Genomic DNA, 17,931 nt, shown 5'->3' with positions numbered 1-17,931 from the left:
CCACAGGACAAGACAAACCTCTCTATTACAACTCCAGGGCTTGATTCTGTGAGGTGATGAATAGCCTGATCTCTTATGGACATTAATGGGAATTGAGGGTCTTCAGCACTGTGCAGAATCACGCTTTTATTTAACCAATGTTAACCATGTAAACAGCATGCATCTTTAAAAAAATCTTTCACAATCCATTTACATCCTTTTTTTCTTTGCTCAGGCTTTCTGTAATGGCAATCAGGCTCAATATAGATTGATTTGTATGCCATGAAAAACATTTTATACCGTAAATTATTTCTGGAAAAACTACAGCAAAAAGGAGTTTACTGCCATTGAATTGAACATCAGGAATGTTTGATTTTCTTCCTTTCGTTTTCTAATTGTCTTAAGCACTTCTTCCTTTACTTTGTAATGCCTTTCCCCCCTTCCATTGCTTTAAGCTATGGTATTAGTCTGAATTAAGGAACGTGAGAGATTATTATATTGCCTGAGTGTTATTCAGATGTTCACTAAACAATGCCACTCATGGCAGCCTGCACGTGCTCCTCAGCTAAGGACTGGGACTCAAGTTTGGTTTGAAAGACACAGCATTTAAGAGCTGTCAGTCACCCGTGGCTCTTGTGAGAGCACATAACACTGTGGCAATTACGAAGCTAGTGTTTACCAAATGCAAAACTGCAATAAATTCATCCAAATGCAGATTGATCGCACAATTTTAGTGGAGTCTTTAGCACAAATTTAATCTGTTGTTCTTCTGTGGAAATGCCTTGCTGCCAAATGACATTGGAGTGGGGATGGCTCTGTTTCTGCAGCACGGCACTCAGCCACATGGGCAAGTAGGATTCCAGATTAAACCTGCCGCTGTCACTCTTTAGGACATCAGCTCCTGGGAGCGTGGTGGAGGTGACATTCTTAATATATACTGGATGGAGGGAAAGAGGGGTGGGGAGGGCAGCAAGCATTGTGTTTTCTCATACCATCTGGTAGTGTCTGCTTCTCTTTTCAGCCAGTGTATGGCTATTGTAGACCAGGCCTATTCTTACCTCTCTTTATCATGCACTAGAGAAACAAGGTGGGTGAGGTAATATCTTTTATTGTACCAACTTCTGTTGGTGAGAAAGACAAGCTTTCGAGCTTGCACGGAGCTTTTCTTCAGGTCATATACTCATATATATACTCCTGCCCCTCAGCCTGAAGGCTTCTTCAGCAATGCTGCTGTCCATTGTGCTGAAAGATTTAGCCAGCCAGGATTTTTCTTCATGTCTGGCCTGTTCTGGTTGGTGAAGAAGACTTGTTGTACGGTCTGTCTCACCTGATTTCACCATCATCACTAAATTTCTTAGGGGTGCGCATATAAGAGGTGATAGATTTGCTATCATTGACCTACCAGGTACAACGTAATGTCTTGAAGTGACTTCTGATTGAACTGGACTGAACCACTGGTCATTAACATTGCGTGCAGTACAAGACCTATAAGACCTGACTGAGGCTGTAGTATTGGCACAAACCACTGTGTCATCATTTTTAACAAAATCTAATTCTATTGAGCGATGTATGTTTTTGCAACTTTGATACTTTCATGTCATACTTCTTCAGCGAACACACAACATACTCACAGAGTTACCTCATGCTTTAATCAAAACACAGTTGCCAGCATTGTATACGCTAGTCCTACCATAATCGGCCCCTTTTCTGCACCAATCCCTCAGTTTTTCTTTTTACTCATAATATTTTGCACTTCCCATTGCACTTGCCTGATGTAGATCTCAAAAGCCCTTTGCAAATGTTAATTTATCCTACAACATCCCTGTGAAATAAGTAGTTTTATCCTCATTGTATGAATGGGTAGCTGAGTAAAAGGGAAATGATGGAATGAATGCTGAAAAAGATAACCTCTGTTTTTGTATGTACAATTTGCACCCATAGTTTTGTGGCTATCCTCTGATTTATACCTTAGCCCTAGAGGATTTGCTCAAAGTACCACAGACTATCTGGGCAAAGCCTGTAGTAGAAAGCAGGCATCCTAGACCCCATTCTTGTACCTTAAACACAATATCATTATGATCAGTTAAGATTATTAACATTTTATTATTTATATGACACTAGTGCCTAAACACCCCAAATAAGATCATGACCCCATTGTGCTAGGTGCTCTACAAACACATAGTTTAAGACAGTCCCTGCCCTGAAGAGTTGACAGTCAAAATAGACAACACGGACAAAGGGTGGGAGAAAGGAAATAATATTATTTGTATTTATGGATGGGAAACTGAGACACGGAGGTTAAATGACCTGCCCAGCAGAGCCAGGAACTGAACCCAGCTCTCCAGCATCCCAGTCCAGTGCCTCAGCCAAAAGATCATGTTTCGTCACTACAGTGGGCCAGCAACTGATCTATTTATGCCGAAGAGGATCTCTCCCCCAATGTGTACATTACATCAGCTTCCAGCCCCTGTGAATCTCTTTAGATATATGTAATTAAGCCTAAATTAAGAGGGGTGGTGGTTTAATTTGTTTACATTTGCTTAGACCCCCCCCCCATACTGAGACTCCTTTAGAAAGGTTGTAATTTACATGCCAGGGAACAGGAAGAAGGTGTAAATTAAAGTTGAGGCAAAATGACGTACTGTGACTTTCATTCATACACCATCCTGTTAGCTGATTTTTTTTGCTACACTCATCCCTGCAGCTCATGGCAGAAGAAGCCACACCAGTTAAGGATGTGCAACTTGCATTCCCCTCTTCATTAGGTCAGCACTGCTGGTTGGGTTCAAGTGGGAGTCACCCTTCCTCAGCCATTTAGGGGTTGAGGCAGTGGTCCTTGCCCAGGGGAACACAAGGAATTAATTTGTGACTGGCATCTAAGTGATGCTGGTGATTAGGTGCAAAGTGGGGAAAGGCTGTCACTTATCAATCACTGTCTGGCTCCCTTATGTTCTGAAAACCCCTTTCAAAATATGTGGGTTTATATTATCTATCAGCATCCCTTTAGTGACAAAACCCAAACATACAATGCAAAACTCATTTGAAACCAACAAGTAGTGTGTCAAAACTGGGATTTTGAGGCAAAACCATAAATCAACCCATAAAACTAGGTGTGGGTTTGCTCCTAAGGCTGTAGGAAAATTTCAGTAAACCCGGTCTGAGTTTCAAATTTGTAATGAAACTTGAAACTAGGTAACTCTTTCGGGCTGGGTAGTCAAAGGGGATTGAGAACCTGCCGCTCCCATTGGCTTCAATTGGTGCTGTGAGTGCTTGGCACTTCTGGTAGATTAGGCTCCTCGTGTATTTTGTGGTGTGTGTGTGTGTGTGTGTGGTCCATGAGTCATATTTTCTATACTTTTGTAATAATGGTTATCTGCACTGCAGGGTGAATAATTCATAATGAATAATCTATTTGATTAATTTTGTTTCTTTTTTCTGTTGTTAAGTTGTCCATAAACAGATTGCGATGTTTCTCAAATGTATATATTTAAAATTATTCACAGAACATTTTCTGCAAATAATTCTTGATTTGTGGTTGGTTCATTGTGAGTATTCCAGATTCAAAATGAAAACTGTGTTGATTGGACATAAACATCAATTACCTGGTAAGCTATTGTGGCCTGATTTGATGAGAATAACTCTTGGAATCAAGTTTCCAGGGCAAATACTCACAAATATATATCTGGAATGTTTTTCAAATATTCTGCAAAATTTGCTTAGGATTTTCTGTTTCCTTGAAATTCCTGCCAGTAAACTCATTCCCTAGAATAACTGTCCAAAGGGGAACTCAGTGTCAGAACATTCATTTAAAAACTCACTTTTAAATCTGAATAAATATTCACAGATTTTTTGCATCATGTTCACTAGAATCCAATTCAGCAGTCCAATCCTGTTCAGCAAAGCACTTTGAGTACATTCTTAACTTGAGGCATATGTTTAAATCCCACTGACCTGAATAAGACCTAAGCGTATGGATAATGTTAAAGTGAAGCATGTGATTGTGTTTTGCTGAATAGGGGTGCAATTAAGCATAATGCTTAAATGCTTTCCTGAATTGGAGTCCAGCTCTACTTACCTATCTCAAGGCCAAATCCTAAGAGGTGGTGGGCACCTCACCTTCGAAGGTAATCAAGCTTCAGGTAATCAGGTAGGAGCTGAGCTAATTAGCAATTTGCCCTTTACAGAGATGATGGAGAATGAATTAGTTAATGTGCGTAATCCTGAGAGGTGCTGAGTGCCTTCCCCTCTCATTGAAGTCAATGGGAAATGAAGGTGTTTTCCATCTCACAGAAAACATTCAGCGTCTTGTAGGATCAGGTCCAAAGTTTGCAAAGTGTTTGAATATCGAAAGCACCTTGTCATTATTATTTATTTTTGTGAGTACTGTTCAACAGACCCAACATCATGTGATGACATCCTTCGGCAAACACCATCCCCTCGCAGCACCAGTTTGGATTCAGTTTCAGAGATTTGCCTGTTTCGTAAAGTTCCACCAATCGGATCCTAATTTTCTGACAACCCTGTTTGAATGTTAATTAAATAAATAACTTTAGGAGGAGAAAGAGTGTTGCTGGATAAGCAAAGGAAATTCTGCGACATGGCTACTGAGGCACAAACTGTACTAAACATTAATGCAACTGCAGATGTTTCTTGCTCACTGCTCAGAGAGCACTTGACTAGCCATAGAACTCTTAGACTGTTGTATTCAGGCTCAAGCTTTATTGTACATCACAAGTTCATATGTGTAATAAATACAAAGATAGTTGGCAACAGATAACAGCAAACAAACCATTAGAGGTCCTGGTTAGACAATTATCCACTGAAGTGAGCTATCAGGAGATAAGGGGATGTACATGCATGTTGTACATTACATTTGTGGATATCTGTAGAAAGATCTAATGTGTTTTGATAGAAATATGTCACATTTATGACAAGTAATAATATCCTGCAATGTCACTTAGGATGCATCCTTGCTGGGTTATATCACGTCTTCTTGCACGTGACAAGAGACCGGCACAATGTGAAGTGGCATAATGATGCAAGAGAGGAAGATAAAACTGCTTCAACTGGCTTAGCAAATTTCAAACCTTGTAGCATATGAGATCAGAGCCATCAAGGAGAATTCAAGTAAGCATGAAATGTATGCATGGTCTCCTCAATAAGAATGCAACAGTTCACTATTTCAAATTAAAATGTTTCTGTACGGGAATAAATGCACGAAATAGGGCCTGATCCAAAGGTCACTGAAGTAAATGGGAGGTCCACTGAATCAGGTCCATCATGAACATACAGGGCTGTATCCTGTACTAGTTTATCTTCATTGACTTCAATGGAATCGTGCTGGCAGAGAATTTGGCTGATGATGATGTATGACTATTTATCACTATATATACAAGAAACAGTGTTCAACTAATTTGTCAAGAGGCCATATACAAACTGACACTTGTCCAGAAATCCCTCCTTTCCCCTCCTTACAGATATGCCTGTTGGCCTACTTTGGGGGCAGTCCAATAAATACATAAAGAGAATACCTCCACAGTCAAGGTATTTACTGCCACATCCATAAACAGAACTCTCCTCTAGATCTTTCTAATTAATATACAGCATAAGATAGGTTTGGGGTTGTATGTATATCACCCATGCAACTACGTTTTGCTTCTGCTCGTGCTTTCTGTACTAGCTGACATTATATATTCTCCTTCCACAACCATCCTTTGCCCCAGCCTAGTAGTTTTCAATCTGTGGTCTGTGGACCTCTGGGGGTCTGCAGACTACATCTAAGATTTCCAAAGGGGTCCACACCTCCAATCTAAAATTTGTAGGGGTCCAAAAATTAAAAATGATTGAAAACCACTGCCCTAGCCCATTAACTATGTTAGTGGACATGAACAGTCCTTTCACCTCAGACCTGTGCTCTGTGTGTGGATAAGCGTGGGTGATATTTGGTTTGAGTGCTTACCTTCAATCCTTGCTCTTCATCTCTTGATGAAAAACTATTTGCTAATTCATTGCGGAATAAGGATTTTTATGATTAGATTTGGGTTAATTACGCTAACAATTTTCTGCAAGTATTCATTCAAATTTTTGATCAAATTCATGTCAGCCAAATTTTGTGTTCTCTTTTCTCAGATAGTTACACAATTGAGATTCACTTACAGAAATGGGTGCTCAAAGTGAATTTTAAGCTTCTGCATGTGAACACCTGCAAAAGGAAATGTTTAATTCTCTATCTGTGAACATTATCATTTGAAGCCTCATTATAAGACTTACACTCATCCAGCCAGGGAACTGAAACAAATAACCATGTGAGATATGTGACCAATCATAAAAGCTTGAATTTTGACTACCAAGACATTTAAAAAAAAAACACAACACAATAATTTTGAATTACAAATAGACTCATAGACTCTAAGGGTATGTCTACACTGGCAAGTTTCTGCGCCACAAGTTATATCACTTTTATAAAAACACTGGAATTAAACCGCTGTTGCATGTCCACACTGTGCTCCTTGTGACGCAGGAGCACATCCACATTAGCAGCTCTTGCAATGCCAAAGACAGCAGTGCATTGTGGTAGCCATCCCACTGTGCAGCTGGCCACAGGGTGCTTTGGGCAGGGTTTGCAATGCCTCATGGGGCAGGGTTTGCAATGCCTCATGGGGCAGGCACAGTGTCACATGATGCAGGTTTCCCAATCCCATTGTTCCATGGGCATCCTACTACATTGCCAGCTGCTTTTCAACTGAAGTGGAGGGGATGGTGGGGCCGGGGGGGGGGGGGAGGAGGGAAGAGTATGTGGCAGGGAGTGTGTGTATGTATGGAGTGGGGAGAGAGGCAGTGTGTTTTCGGGGATAGAGAGTGTGTCAGCATGCTGTCTTGTAAGTTCTGACAGAGGCAGGAAGCAACCAGTCCTGAGGCAGGGGGAGGGGGAAACCTGGACATCAGCTCCTGCCTCCTTCCCTGGGCTCTCTGCACCGCAATCTCTCTCTCTCTCTCTTACACACACACACACACACACACACACACCCCAGCATGAGCATGCCACATTAATGGTTTGCTTTGTGTCCCGCAGCAGATCAGCACAGCACACAACAGCTGTCAGAAACGGTGCTTTGAAAGGGGAGTGGCACATGTCTCCAGGGCAGCCGAGTTCAAAACAATGAGCAGAGAGGTCTCTTGAAGCATTCTGGGACAGCTCCCGAGGCCAATTACAGCGCAGAAAGCAATCAAGTGTCTACACTGGCAATAGAGCACTGAAGCCTCTGCGCAAACAGCCTCACAACTCTCGTTGAGGTGGGTTTTTTGCAGCGCTGCAACTGAGAAGTTTCTGCGCACAAAGCGGCTTGGCAGTATGTACACGTCTGCAGTTTGAGCGCAAAAAGCTGCTTTACTGCGCAGAAACTTGCCAGGGTAGACCAGCCCTAAGGCCAGAAGGGACCATCGTGATCATCTAGTCTGACCTCCTGCACAACGCAGGCCACAGAAGCTCACCCACTCACTCCTGTAATAGACCTCTAGCTGAGTTACTGAAGTCCTCAAATCGTGATTTAAAAACTTCAAGTTACAGAGAATCCACCATTTACACTAGTTTAAACCTGTAAGTGACCCATGCCCCAGGCTGCAGAGGAAGGCAAAAAAAACCCCAGGGTCTCTGCCAATCTGACCCGGAGGAAAATTCCTTCCTGACCCTAAATACGGTGATCAGTTAGACCCTGAGCATGTGGTCAGGACCCGCCAGCCAGACACCTAGGAAAGAATATTCTGTTGTAACTCAGAGCCTTTCCCCTCTAGTATCCCATCACTGGCCATTGGAGATATTTGCTGCTAGGAATTGCAGATTGGCTACATGCGATTGTAGGCTATCCCATCATACCATCCCCTCCATCAACTTATCAAGCTCCGTCTTAAAGCCAGTTAGGTTTTTTGCCCCTACTGTTCCCCTTGGAAGGCCGTTCCAGAACTTCACTCCTCTGATGGTTAGAAACCTTCATCTAATTTCAAGCCTAAACTTGTTGATGGCCAGTTTATATCCATTTGTTCTTGTGTCCACATTGGTGCTTAACTTAAATAACTCCTCTCCCTCCCTGGTATTTATCCCTCTGATATAGTTATAGAGAATAATCATATCTCCCCTGGGCCTTTTGGTTAAGCTAAATAAGCCAAGCTCTTTGAATCTCCTCTCATAAAGTAGGTTTTCCATTTCTGAGATCATCTTCGCCCTTCTCTGCACCTGTTCAAGTTTGAATTCATCTTTCTTAAACATGGGAGACCAGAATTACACACAGTATTCCAGATGAGGTCTCACAACTGCCTTGTATAGTGGTACTAACACTTCCCTATCGCTACTGGATGCCCGATGCATCCTAGGATAGCATTAGCCTTTTTCACGGCCACATCACATTGGTGGCTCATAGTCATCCTGTGATCAAGCAATACACCCAGGTCTTTCTCTTCCTTGGTCTTCCAACTGATAAGTCCCCAGTTTATAGCAAAAATTCTTGCACTCTGCACTATTAAATTTCCTCCCATTTCTATTACTCCAGTTTTCAAGGTCGTCCAGTTTTGCAGGCCTTCCATGAAGTGCAAAAGAGGTGAGTTTGTCACATAAATGATTCATTGTGAACTGAGAACATAAGAACATGGGACTGGAAAGGAACTCCTGGGTCACTGAGTCCAGTCCCCTGCTATCACATGCAACCCCTTCATATGATCCTGTTCATAAACTTGTCATGTTTCATGTTAAAACCAGTTAGATTGTTTGCTCCCAACACTCCTAATGGGAGGATGTGCTAGAACCTCACTCCTCTGACGGTTACAAGCCATTTCTTCCAATTTCCAGCCTAAATTTACTCATGGCCAGTTTCTTCCCCATTTGTTCTTGTGCCAACATTTTCCTTTACCTCAAATAGCTGTTATTCCTCCCTCTTGTCTAGTCCTGTGATGTATTTGTCAAGAGTACTCATGCCCCCTTTCAGCCTTTGTTTTACCAGGATGCTGGGGCTCATTAATTAATTGCTTGTCTCTAATAATTTTGTTTTAACTTTACATATAATAAGATACATTCTGTGTGTGGGCACAGATATCTAGTTGTTCTGGAAGTCAATGAGAAGCAGAGCTGTGTGTGTATGTAGCCAAGAGAAGAATTTGGCCACTATAGGGAACAACTGGTATTTTGGATTTGAACTCACATTCACTTTTATGTATTTCCATTGTGTTTTTCCTATTAAGGGTTCCAGCAGTGTATGTATTCACTAAATATATTCCTATAATTCTCTCTCCTTCCTGGGAGACTATGACTAAGAATATACCGAGGTGGATATATTTCTTTTCAGGTACTGTGTTGAAGATTAAAATAAATTCAGGGGGAAAGGTTTTGAGATGTTGTACTAGGGACCACGCCAGCACTATGGAGTTTTGCTATTGACTTCAGTAAGAGCAGGGCCATAAGGTAGAATTAGCACGAGAAAAAGAAACAATTTTAAATGAACATATCTAGGAATCTGCTGCATAGAATAGCATTTACCTGCCCTCAGAATGCTTCATGTCCCACGCCCATTGTCAGGAATCACTTACATTCAGCCTCATAAACATCATTCTTCCAGTGCCCATAAACAGCTCGATTCCCTTTTAAAATCAGTGTCTCGGAATATTCAGTGTCTGGGAGTCTGTTAAGAATTAGTTCAGGTGAGGATGAAGAGTGAAAGTGAAAAGTTGTGAGTTGCCCCCCCCCCCCCAAAGCTTCTCATTTTTATCTGAAGCTAGTCTTACCTCATATAGCCTTGCTGACTCACCTTATGTTCTTGGCCTACTCATTCTCACACTCTCTAGACCAGTGATCTCCAAACTTTTTGGCTTGTGCACCCCAGGGTGCAGACCGGAAGACCTGCCGCAGGTGCGCCGCTGACGGAAGAAGAACAGAAGACTTATTGCAGGCGGGCCGCCAGAAGGGAACACCAGCTGTGGACGTGCAGAGCTGCCGCTGAAGAAAAAAATGGCGGAGTGCTGTCTGGTGGCGCTCCTGCTGCCGCGCACCTCCTGGGATCATCTCGCGCATCCCAGTTTGGAGACCACTGCTCTAGACTGTCCCATTGCTACCTCTTACCCTATGTACAGGGACTTTATTAGTTTAACCTTGTAAAATCACAAGTCTGCTTGTGATATGCGTATCTGTAAAACCATACTCCTGTTATTAGTAAATATGACTCTAAGTACACACAGTGAGCAGGTCTGTTGGATAGGAAAGTCATTTTTCAAAGTAGAACTGAACTTTCAATTAGCAAAAATGTTTAAAATGTGTTTGACCTTTATTTGAAACTCTTGATGGAGCAGTACTGCATGGGAGTGAATACCCTATTGGAATGGGGCTTGGGTAGCAGATTTTGTATAGGAGGCCATCACAAGGAGTAGCTGGGGAGGAGTCGGTTAATGGAAAATTGCAGAGAAGACCTTTCAGAGGGTAAAATCTTTAGGGCAAGGGTTATCTTTTACCATGGGTTGGTACAGTGCCTAGCACAGTGTGGGCTCGATTCTTCAAACTCACTCAACTACTTTTTGTGTAAGTGTTCCTTGTTTTTCCCCTTTTGGATTGATTGCACACAGTTGTGGGTTTTTGGTAAGAGTTCATTATATGATATGCAAAATTTTAGCTGTGTTGGTCTGTTGTGATTAGTCCCATGAGTCACTTGGTTTTGTTGCTGGTCACTGATTGGATGTGCGTAACTCTTGTAATCTGGAAGACGGTTTGAAGAAGCCCAGGGTTATTTCTGTTGGGGAATGTTGACGGGCAGCTGAGGGAGAATTAGCAGATAAATTGGATTAGAGGATTTTAATAGATGTTGCACATTTTCATTGTGGGTGATGCAGGCTTTGCCTGAGGCATCATTCATAAAAGAATTGGCCCACAAATACTTATTGACTAGGCACAAAGTAATTCTAATTTTTCTCATCACACTGAGATAAAGTAACTGAATGTATGTGTGAGATGTATTTGTGAAAGGCGTGCTCAGATCTTTGTCTGGGTTACTGAATTATCTCTGTGCTAGGACTCTGGCAAAGGGTTTTGGGAAACATACCCCCTTGTGGTGTCAAGCAGTGTGCACATTCCATATGAAATATAACACGTCCAAGTACTCAAACTCTGATTCTACAATATGTTTATCTGGGAGGATTCAGACTTTGAAGCATTTGTTTGAGTGTAATTTGACTGTCTAACATTCACAGGAAGTGAACACAAAAGAGCTACGTGCATGGTCAAAACAATACATCTTTCTAACAAAGTGAATATCATCTGAATTTTTTACTCTAAATGTAAACCATGTGCTAATATTGAGCTTGAGCTTGTAGGTGCTCTGTGTGAAGAACTCCCATTGACTTCAATGGGAATTCTACTTGTGAATCAACTGCAGGATTAGGCCCTGTTCTGATTTTTCTGAGAAATACAGAGAGATCATTTCCCATGCTAGTTGTTGTCATCACATCCTGTGGTACGGATGATACACACATTCTAGCAACAAAGCCAGAGACACAATGGTTCTTCTTGTGCCAAAATGGGAAATGTAAATATTATGGGATAAAATGCTGAAACTTCTGCTGCAGAAAGTCTATATTAGGGATGGGCAGAATGATCCAGGAAAAATAAAAATTCACCCAAAACTCAACCTGAACGCAAAAATATAATTTTTGGAGGTTCCAAAAAGCTTTAATAACCTTTCTCCTGTTACTTTTCAGTTTTGTGCAGTGTTCTCTGCATTTCCTCATTATGTCCAGGACTGAAATTTCCAAATTTATGCAAAAAAGGATTAATTGCAATTAAAACCAGAAGCAGGAGGGAATAGGAATTGCCCAGAAAAGCCTGTTCTCAGAAGATTTTCAGCTCACTCTTGCTGATCAAAAAGGCTCAGATAGTTTGAAGAAGGACTAACATACTTATTCAAAATTTTGGGTGCTGATCCAAACCCAACTAAACCTCTGAACCCTGTGAGGTTCATCCATTATAAATCTCTCTATATCCTTCCAACTGAATTACAGCAGTGGATTCTAAAGAAGAAATCTTGTACTCAGGGACCAGCCAGAGTAACTGGGATCTATCTTGGACATCTCAAGAGGTACAAAGGCAGATGGAAATATGGAATTCACCTCCCTACATACAGAGGCTGAGGATAGCTACTACTGTATCTTCAGCTGCATTATCCTCAATGGTTACCGTGCTTCCCCTCCACATGGAAATGGCTTCTGTGCCGGCACACAGTTCTCTTGTAGCCTCCCAGAAATCACTGCGGTGGTGCAGGGAACTCATGGAACACACGTCCTCAGCAGGCAAGGGTTGTAGCCCCCTCTATGTTGGGTCTAGCAGACTAGCAGTATTGACACAGCAGAGCTGAAGGCCCTCCAGCAATTGCAGGGGGTGGCAGGGTAAAGAATAATTCACAAATCAGATGAAAACACCAGTGCCCTACACTCACATTGTTGGCCACGGTTGCTGCAGAAGGGATAGGGGTGGAACAAGGGAACACATAAGAAATGGGAATATTCTTGCTTAGTTTACAGTAAATGTCTTGGGGTTTATGAAAATAAATGTGGTGGTGCCAGCAATGTTGCAGGCCTGGTGTTGAACGGCATGTTTTTACCAGAGATGGCTGAAAAATCTAGAAGTACTTTTTGTGGAAGGTTACAGCAACTTGAACCTGGTTTTGTTGTGACGTGTTAGGAATGGAGCCATTTTTGACTGTGTTGTTTTTAATTTTAAATATGATTTTTGAATCATAGAACCACAGAAGATTAGGATTGGAAGAGACCTCAGAGAAGGTCATCTAGTCCAATCCCCTGCTCAAAGCAGGACCAACCCAGTTAAATCACCCCAGCCAGGGCTTTGTCAAGCTGGGCCATAAAAACCTCTAAGGATGGAGATTCCACCACCTCCCTAGGTAACCCATTCCAGTGCTTCACCACCCACTGGACAAGATCAAAACAGCTTTATTGCCAATTTTCATTCACCATACCTCAGGTTTCTTCCTAGAGCTTTTGTTGGGCTGGATCCTTGTAACTGCCCCACCGGCAGCAGGTTTGTTTACAATGCACTATATGATCCCCATACGTTATAGCAACAGTTAACATTTATATACAGCCTTCCATTCCAAAGGACATTGCAGACTGCATACATGCAACACTCTTTATATGTAGCCACCTCTGCACTGGAAGGCAAAAAGCATGAGGGCAGTCGGCACTCTGCACAACTTCAAAGGAGAAGGAGAAAATGTATCCAAAGAAATGGGACAAACTATGTCTTAGAATATTTAATATTTCTGCATATCAGAGAGGAACTTGGTTGTAAGGACTCATCCAAACACCCCTAACAGAAGAGTTATCTGCATGATGCTCAATTTATCTATTTTGGCAGGACAGGTATTTGAACCTGTGGTTCCAGGGAGTGTAGCTATTCCGAACTGACACTTAAATTACTGTGTTAAAAGCTAATTAGTGCCACTAACTGTAAGGAGTTATATTTATAAATGTCCTTATTCTGTCTAAGCACAGGCACTGAAGATGTGTTTCAGAAGGAGAAGTTCTTGTAACTCAAGAATTGTTACATAGATTCCACCTTAAATGGATTTTATCAGACTGTGCACCGGTAAGCTCATGCTAATATTGGCTCCAATAAAGAACAAATCAGTGCCCAACTCGACTCGTCTTATCGCACAGTCAAAACTGATGGCTGAAGAAGTCATAAAGATCCCATTTAATCTCTCGCCTATCTATCACTGTGAATGTCTTTATCCTCTTTGTGCAGTGGTAATATCTGCTCATTATGAAAGCAAAATAGATCTGGCATGAATAAAAGCGGAATGAAGTGCTCACTTTGGTTTTGACAGCATGATCAGTGGAAGCAGTAATCTGTGAGAATCAAAAGGGCTAAATTATTCCATAACAGTAATTTGAGGGAACAGCTCAGAGCATACACATCTGCTTTCATATATTGTGACGTGCACTGATAAAACATCCTTCCCAATTTACACTCTCTGTGCTTGACTAATCTGCAACAGCTCTCACAATGTCTAATCATGCCATCAAAAAGGAGAAGAAGTTCAATTGAGACTCAAATGAAAGAAGATTGGAAAACTATCCTCAATTGAAATTACATTTGTAAATGAGCCATAGTTTTTCTGTTCAGAGTGCTTTATGGTAAATCTGCCTGAAGAAGTAGTTATACTGAGAAACAGCAATGTGTATCTGGATTGTATTTATTCCATTACTGTGCGAGTAAAATTATGGCAGCTCAGGAACCCTGGGGCATGTTTTCAAAAGTGAAATGCCAGATTCATAATCAGATTCCTGTTGTATAATTATAGTATTTCTGGTCAGCTGAAAGATTCCCAAAACTTATATATTATATCACCAGGTTACAGTTGTGTTTTTCATGTTTAAACATTCCTCTTATGGTGTTTTTCTTTCTCTATTTCCAGGCTTTGACATGACTGTATATATACTTATTTATCTCCCAATGTTGCTTTCAGAGTTAATTCCTCAGAGCTCAGATATTTCTTTTTAAAACAGACTTCAAAACTCTGATGTGATTGGAGATGATACACAGGAGTGCATTGCTGTATGCTGTGGACCAAACCACAACCGTAAAATCACTGGGGTGGAAAGAACACCTGTATGACTGGAGTGTGGTGAAGGGAGACGTTAAAACTACAATTGCGTTGTCTACACTAGGGTGTTACTGCATGTTAGTTGCCATGTGCTATCTAACATGTTTGAAAAACCCTATGTCTAATGTGGATGCTCTTTATATGTATATGTGGCACAATCCCTCTTGGGACTTGGGTGACAGCAATGTTTTACTCCACCTTTAAAAAATTTATCACCACTGCCCCCTAGTGTTGCCTTGCTGGAGCGCTCTGGTGAATGGTAATGTAACCCTTCCCCATCCTGACACAGAGTGTGTCCTATTCTTGCACTTTTATCCCAAATATTTCATGCTTTTCTAAAAGTATCAGCTCATAGAATCATGTGATCACATGAAAATCTTGGCTTTCATTTTAAAATGACAAGAAGTCTCGAGTCCTTGTGATTGCTGACAAAGACTTGAAAATGTGAATCCTCAAGACTCAAAGATTATCAGGCAAATCAAAAAAGAACCAAGTTGTTGGTTTTTTTTAAAAAAAATCTCATCTTTGGGCCTGATTTATGATTTTTGAATTTCTGGGGTTGGCTGTTCTTGGGGAAGACATGCCCCCTCTAGGATGATAAGGGCCATTGGTATGGCTGCTTGCCTTCCTTTACCTTGTTAGCTGTCCTGGGTGCAATAACTGCCACCTATGTGAGCATGTTAGGGGATGTACACGGGCAGAGTTGGCCATAATTTGTCCTTGTATCTATAAAATTATCCACACAACTGTACCCATGCAAAATAATAACATATATTAGCACATTGCAATGAGTGTTTGGATTCATATGATGATGCTGTGAGCTCTGTGATGTCCTTTCAACTGATGTTCTGAACTAACATACAATATCAGGGTATTTTGAAAGTTAAGAAATATTAAATAGCAAGTTATTAATCCTCATTAAGGGATTATGGTTGAATGGAGTCCCGGACCCCTGACTCGAAATTAATGGTGGTTTTACCTGCATAAGAACTTCATGATTGAGCCCTTAGAGATGTTAGTGTGCATCTGTGGCTAGTCTCTTGAACTTGTTCGCAAATATTAGAGATGGATGAATTTAGCAAAAGATTTCAGTGACCATTAACTTACATTTTAATTAACTTTTACCCCCCCCCCCTTTTTTTTTCCCATGAACATTTGTGCAATTGAGTTTTATCGTTGACCTTACTGTTGCAAACAGAACTGGTCAGGAATTTTTTGTCAATTTTTTTTTAACAGAAAATATAGTTTCTGCCAAATAGACATTTTCTGTGGGAAAACGTTAATTTTGCCACAATTTTTCAATTTTCTATTGGGAAAATAAAAACAAAATATTCAGTTTGGGGTTAGGTTGACCCCGATCAAAACATTTTGATTTGTTGAACTGAATCAATACATTTTGTTTTGGCTCAGTTTGACATTAAACCTACCTGAGCTGCCCTAGTGCCTCATGCGAGTTGTGTTCAGGTGCCTCATGCCCCAAATTCCTCATGCTGGGATGCCCAACTGGACTACATCTCCCATAATGCACTATGGCCTCTTCTGCATACACGATTAGCCCCGTTAAGTTCAATGGGAGTATCTGTACTCAAAGTTAGGTGTGTACGTAAGTGTTTGCAGGATCAGGGCCTTAGATGCTGTTTGAGGGATAGACATGTCTTATTCTATAGTGTCTATAAAGTGCCTAGCATGCTTTTGGGTGGTTAATAAACAATAAATAAATAATAATAACAATTAATAATACATAATTCGAATAATTTTAATGTACATGCCATCAATTAAGAACATAAAAACACAAGAATGGCCATACTGGGTCAGACCAAAGGTCCATCCAGCCCAGTATCCTGTCTCCCGACAGTGGCCTACGCCAGGTGCCCCAGAGGGAGTGAACCTAACAAGTAATGATCTAGTGATCTCTCTCCTGCCATCCATCTCCACCCTCTGACAAACAGAGGCTAGGGACACCATTTCTTACCCATCCTGGCTAATAGCCATGATTGGACTTAACCTCCATGAATTTATCTAGTTCTCTTTTGAACCCTTTTATAGTCCTAGCCTTCACAATCTCCTCAGGCAAGGAGTTCCACAGGTTGACTGTGCGCTGTGTGAAGAAGAACTTCCTTTTATTTGTTTTGAACCTGCTGCTCATTCATTTCATTTGGTGGCCCCTAGTTCTTATATTATGGGAACAAGTAAATAACTTTTCCTTATTCACTTTCTCCACACCACTCATGATTTTATATACCTCTGTCATATCCCCCCTTAGTTTCCTCTTTTCCAAGCTGAAAAGTCCTAGCCTCTTTAGTCTCTCCTCATATGGGACCCATTCAAAACCCCTAATCATTTTAGTTGCCATTCTCTGAACCTTTTCTCTGTTATCAATAACCTTGTTTCTGGATTTGGATAGGGCCAGGTGGGAGGTCTTAAAAATGGATCTTTTTCTATTGTCTCATTCACATCTAAAGCATCCCAAAGTGGTATACACACCAGGAATTAGTTTGGTTGATGGTGGAGGAAAACAAATGCCCATGTAGATATATTAAGAATGAATTTGGCCCATTATGATCACTGGTGGTGCAATGACTGTTTAATAGGTGTTGTAGCTATTAGATGGCCAACAGTAACTCACATACCAGACTTGGGCATGAGAACTTTTTGCAGATTTCTTTAATAAATGCCTCCTGTTTAACACTATGATTCTTTATATTGTGACACACAGTATGTACTAGCACAATTTTTTCCGACTGTGTCTCTCTCAAGAAACATACATCTTTTTTCATGCTAAGTAATAGTTAACCATTGTAAAAATAATGGTTTCTTTAAGAAATTAAGATACTGAGGTCCAGATCTGGGTCTGATTCTCTGTGTGGGCTAGATTATAACTTCAGGCACAGCCCTGAGCAAGGACTGGTATGTAGGCCGCTGCAACCCAAGAAGAGTCCTGGGATGCACTGTGACTCGGGGTGGGGGGGAGGAAGTAGCTGGGCTACATGGGCAGACAAATGATGATACTACCTGTGCTGGCTCAGATGAGCTGGCCAGTGAGTTAGGATCTGGAGCTAAGGTGCTGCCCATTTCCTGCCCACTTGCTTCTGCACGAGAGTACTTAGCGTATGATGCAGGCAGAGCTGGTTCCAGTACTTAACCTCCCTGAGAGTTGGGAAGTTTTTCCTAATGCCCAACCTAAATCACCCTTGCTGCAGTTTGAACCCATTGCTTCTTGTCCTGTCCTCAGAGGTTAAGGAGAATAATTTTTCTCCCTCCTCCTTGTAACAACCTTTTATGTACTTGAAAAATGTTATGTCCC

At 41.3% G+C, this 17,931-nt stretch overlaps 1 protein-coding gene across 1 annotated transcript in view; it reads right to left on the bottom strand.

Moving 5' to 3' along the window:
• Window positions 1-680: 680 nt before the first annotated feature.
• The window catches only part of LOC141986982 (uncharacterized), a 33,760-nt gene continuing 16,509 nt past the window's right edge, over window positions 681-17,931 (bottom strand). Inside the window, exon 4 of the mRNA XM_074952072.1 lies at window positions 681-916. Within this exon, the coding sequence (XP_074808173.1) occupies window positions 681-916 (236 nt within the window). The remainder of the gene's footprint in view (window positions 917-17,931) is intronic.

This window comes from Natator depressus, chromosome 4, assembly GCF_965152275.1.
Source record: "Natator depressus isolate rNatDep1 chromosome 4, rNatDep2.hap1, whole genome shotgun sequence".
In the NCBI taxonomy this organism is placed as follows: Eukaryota; Metazoa; Chordata; order Testudines; family Cheloniidae; genus Natator; species Natator depressus.
The sequence above is the reverse complement of the archived record's forward strand: the minus strand, read 5'-3'. Positions and strand labels throughout refer to the sequence as shown.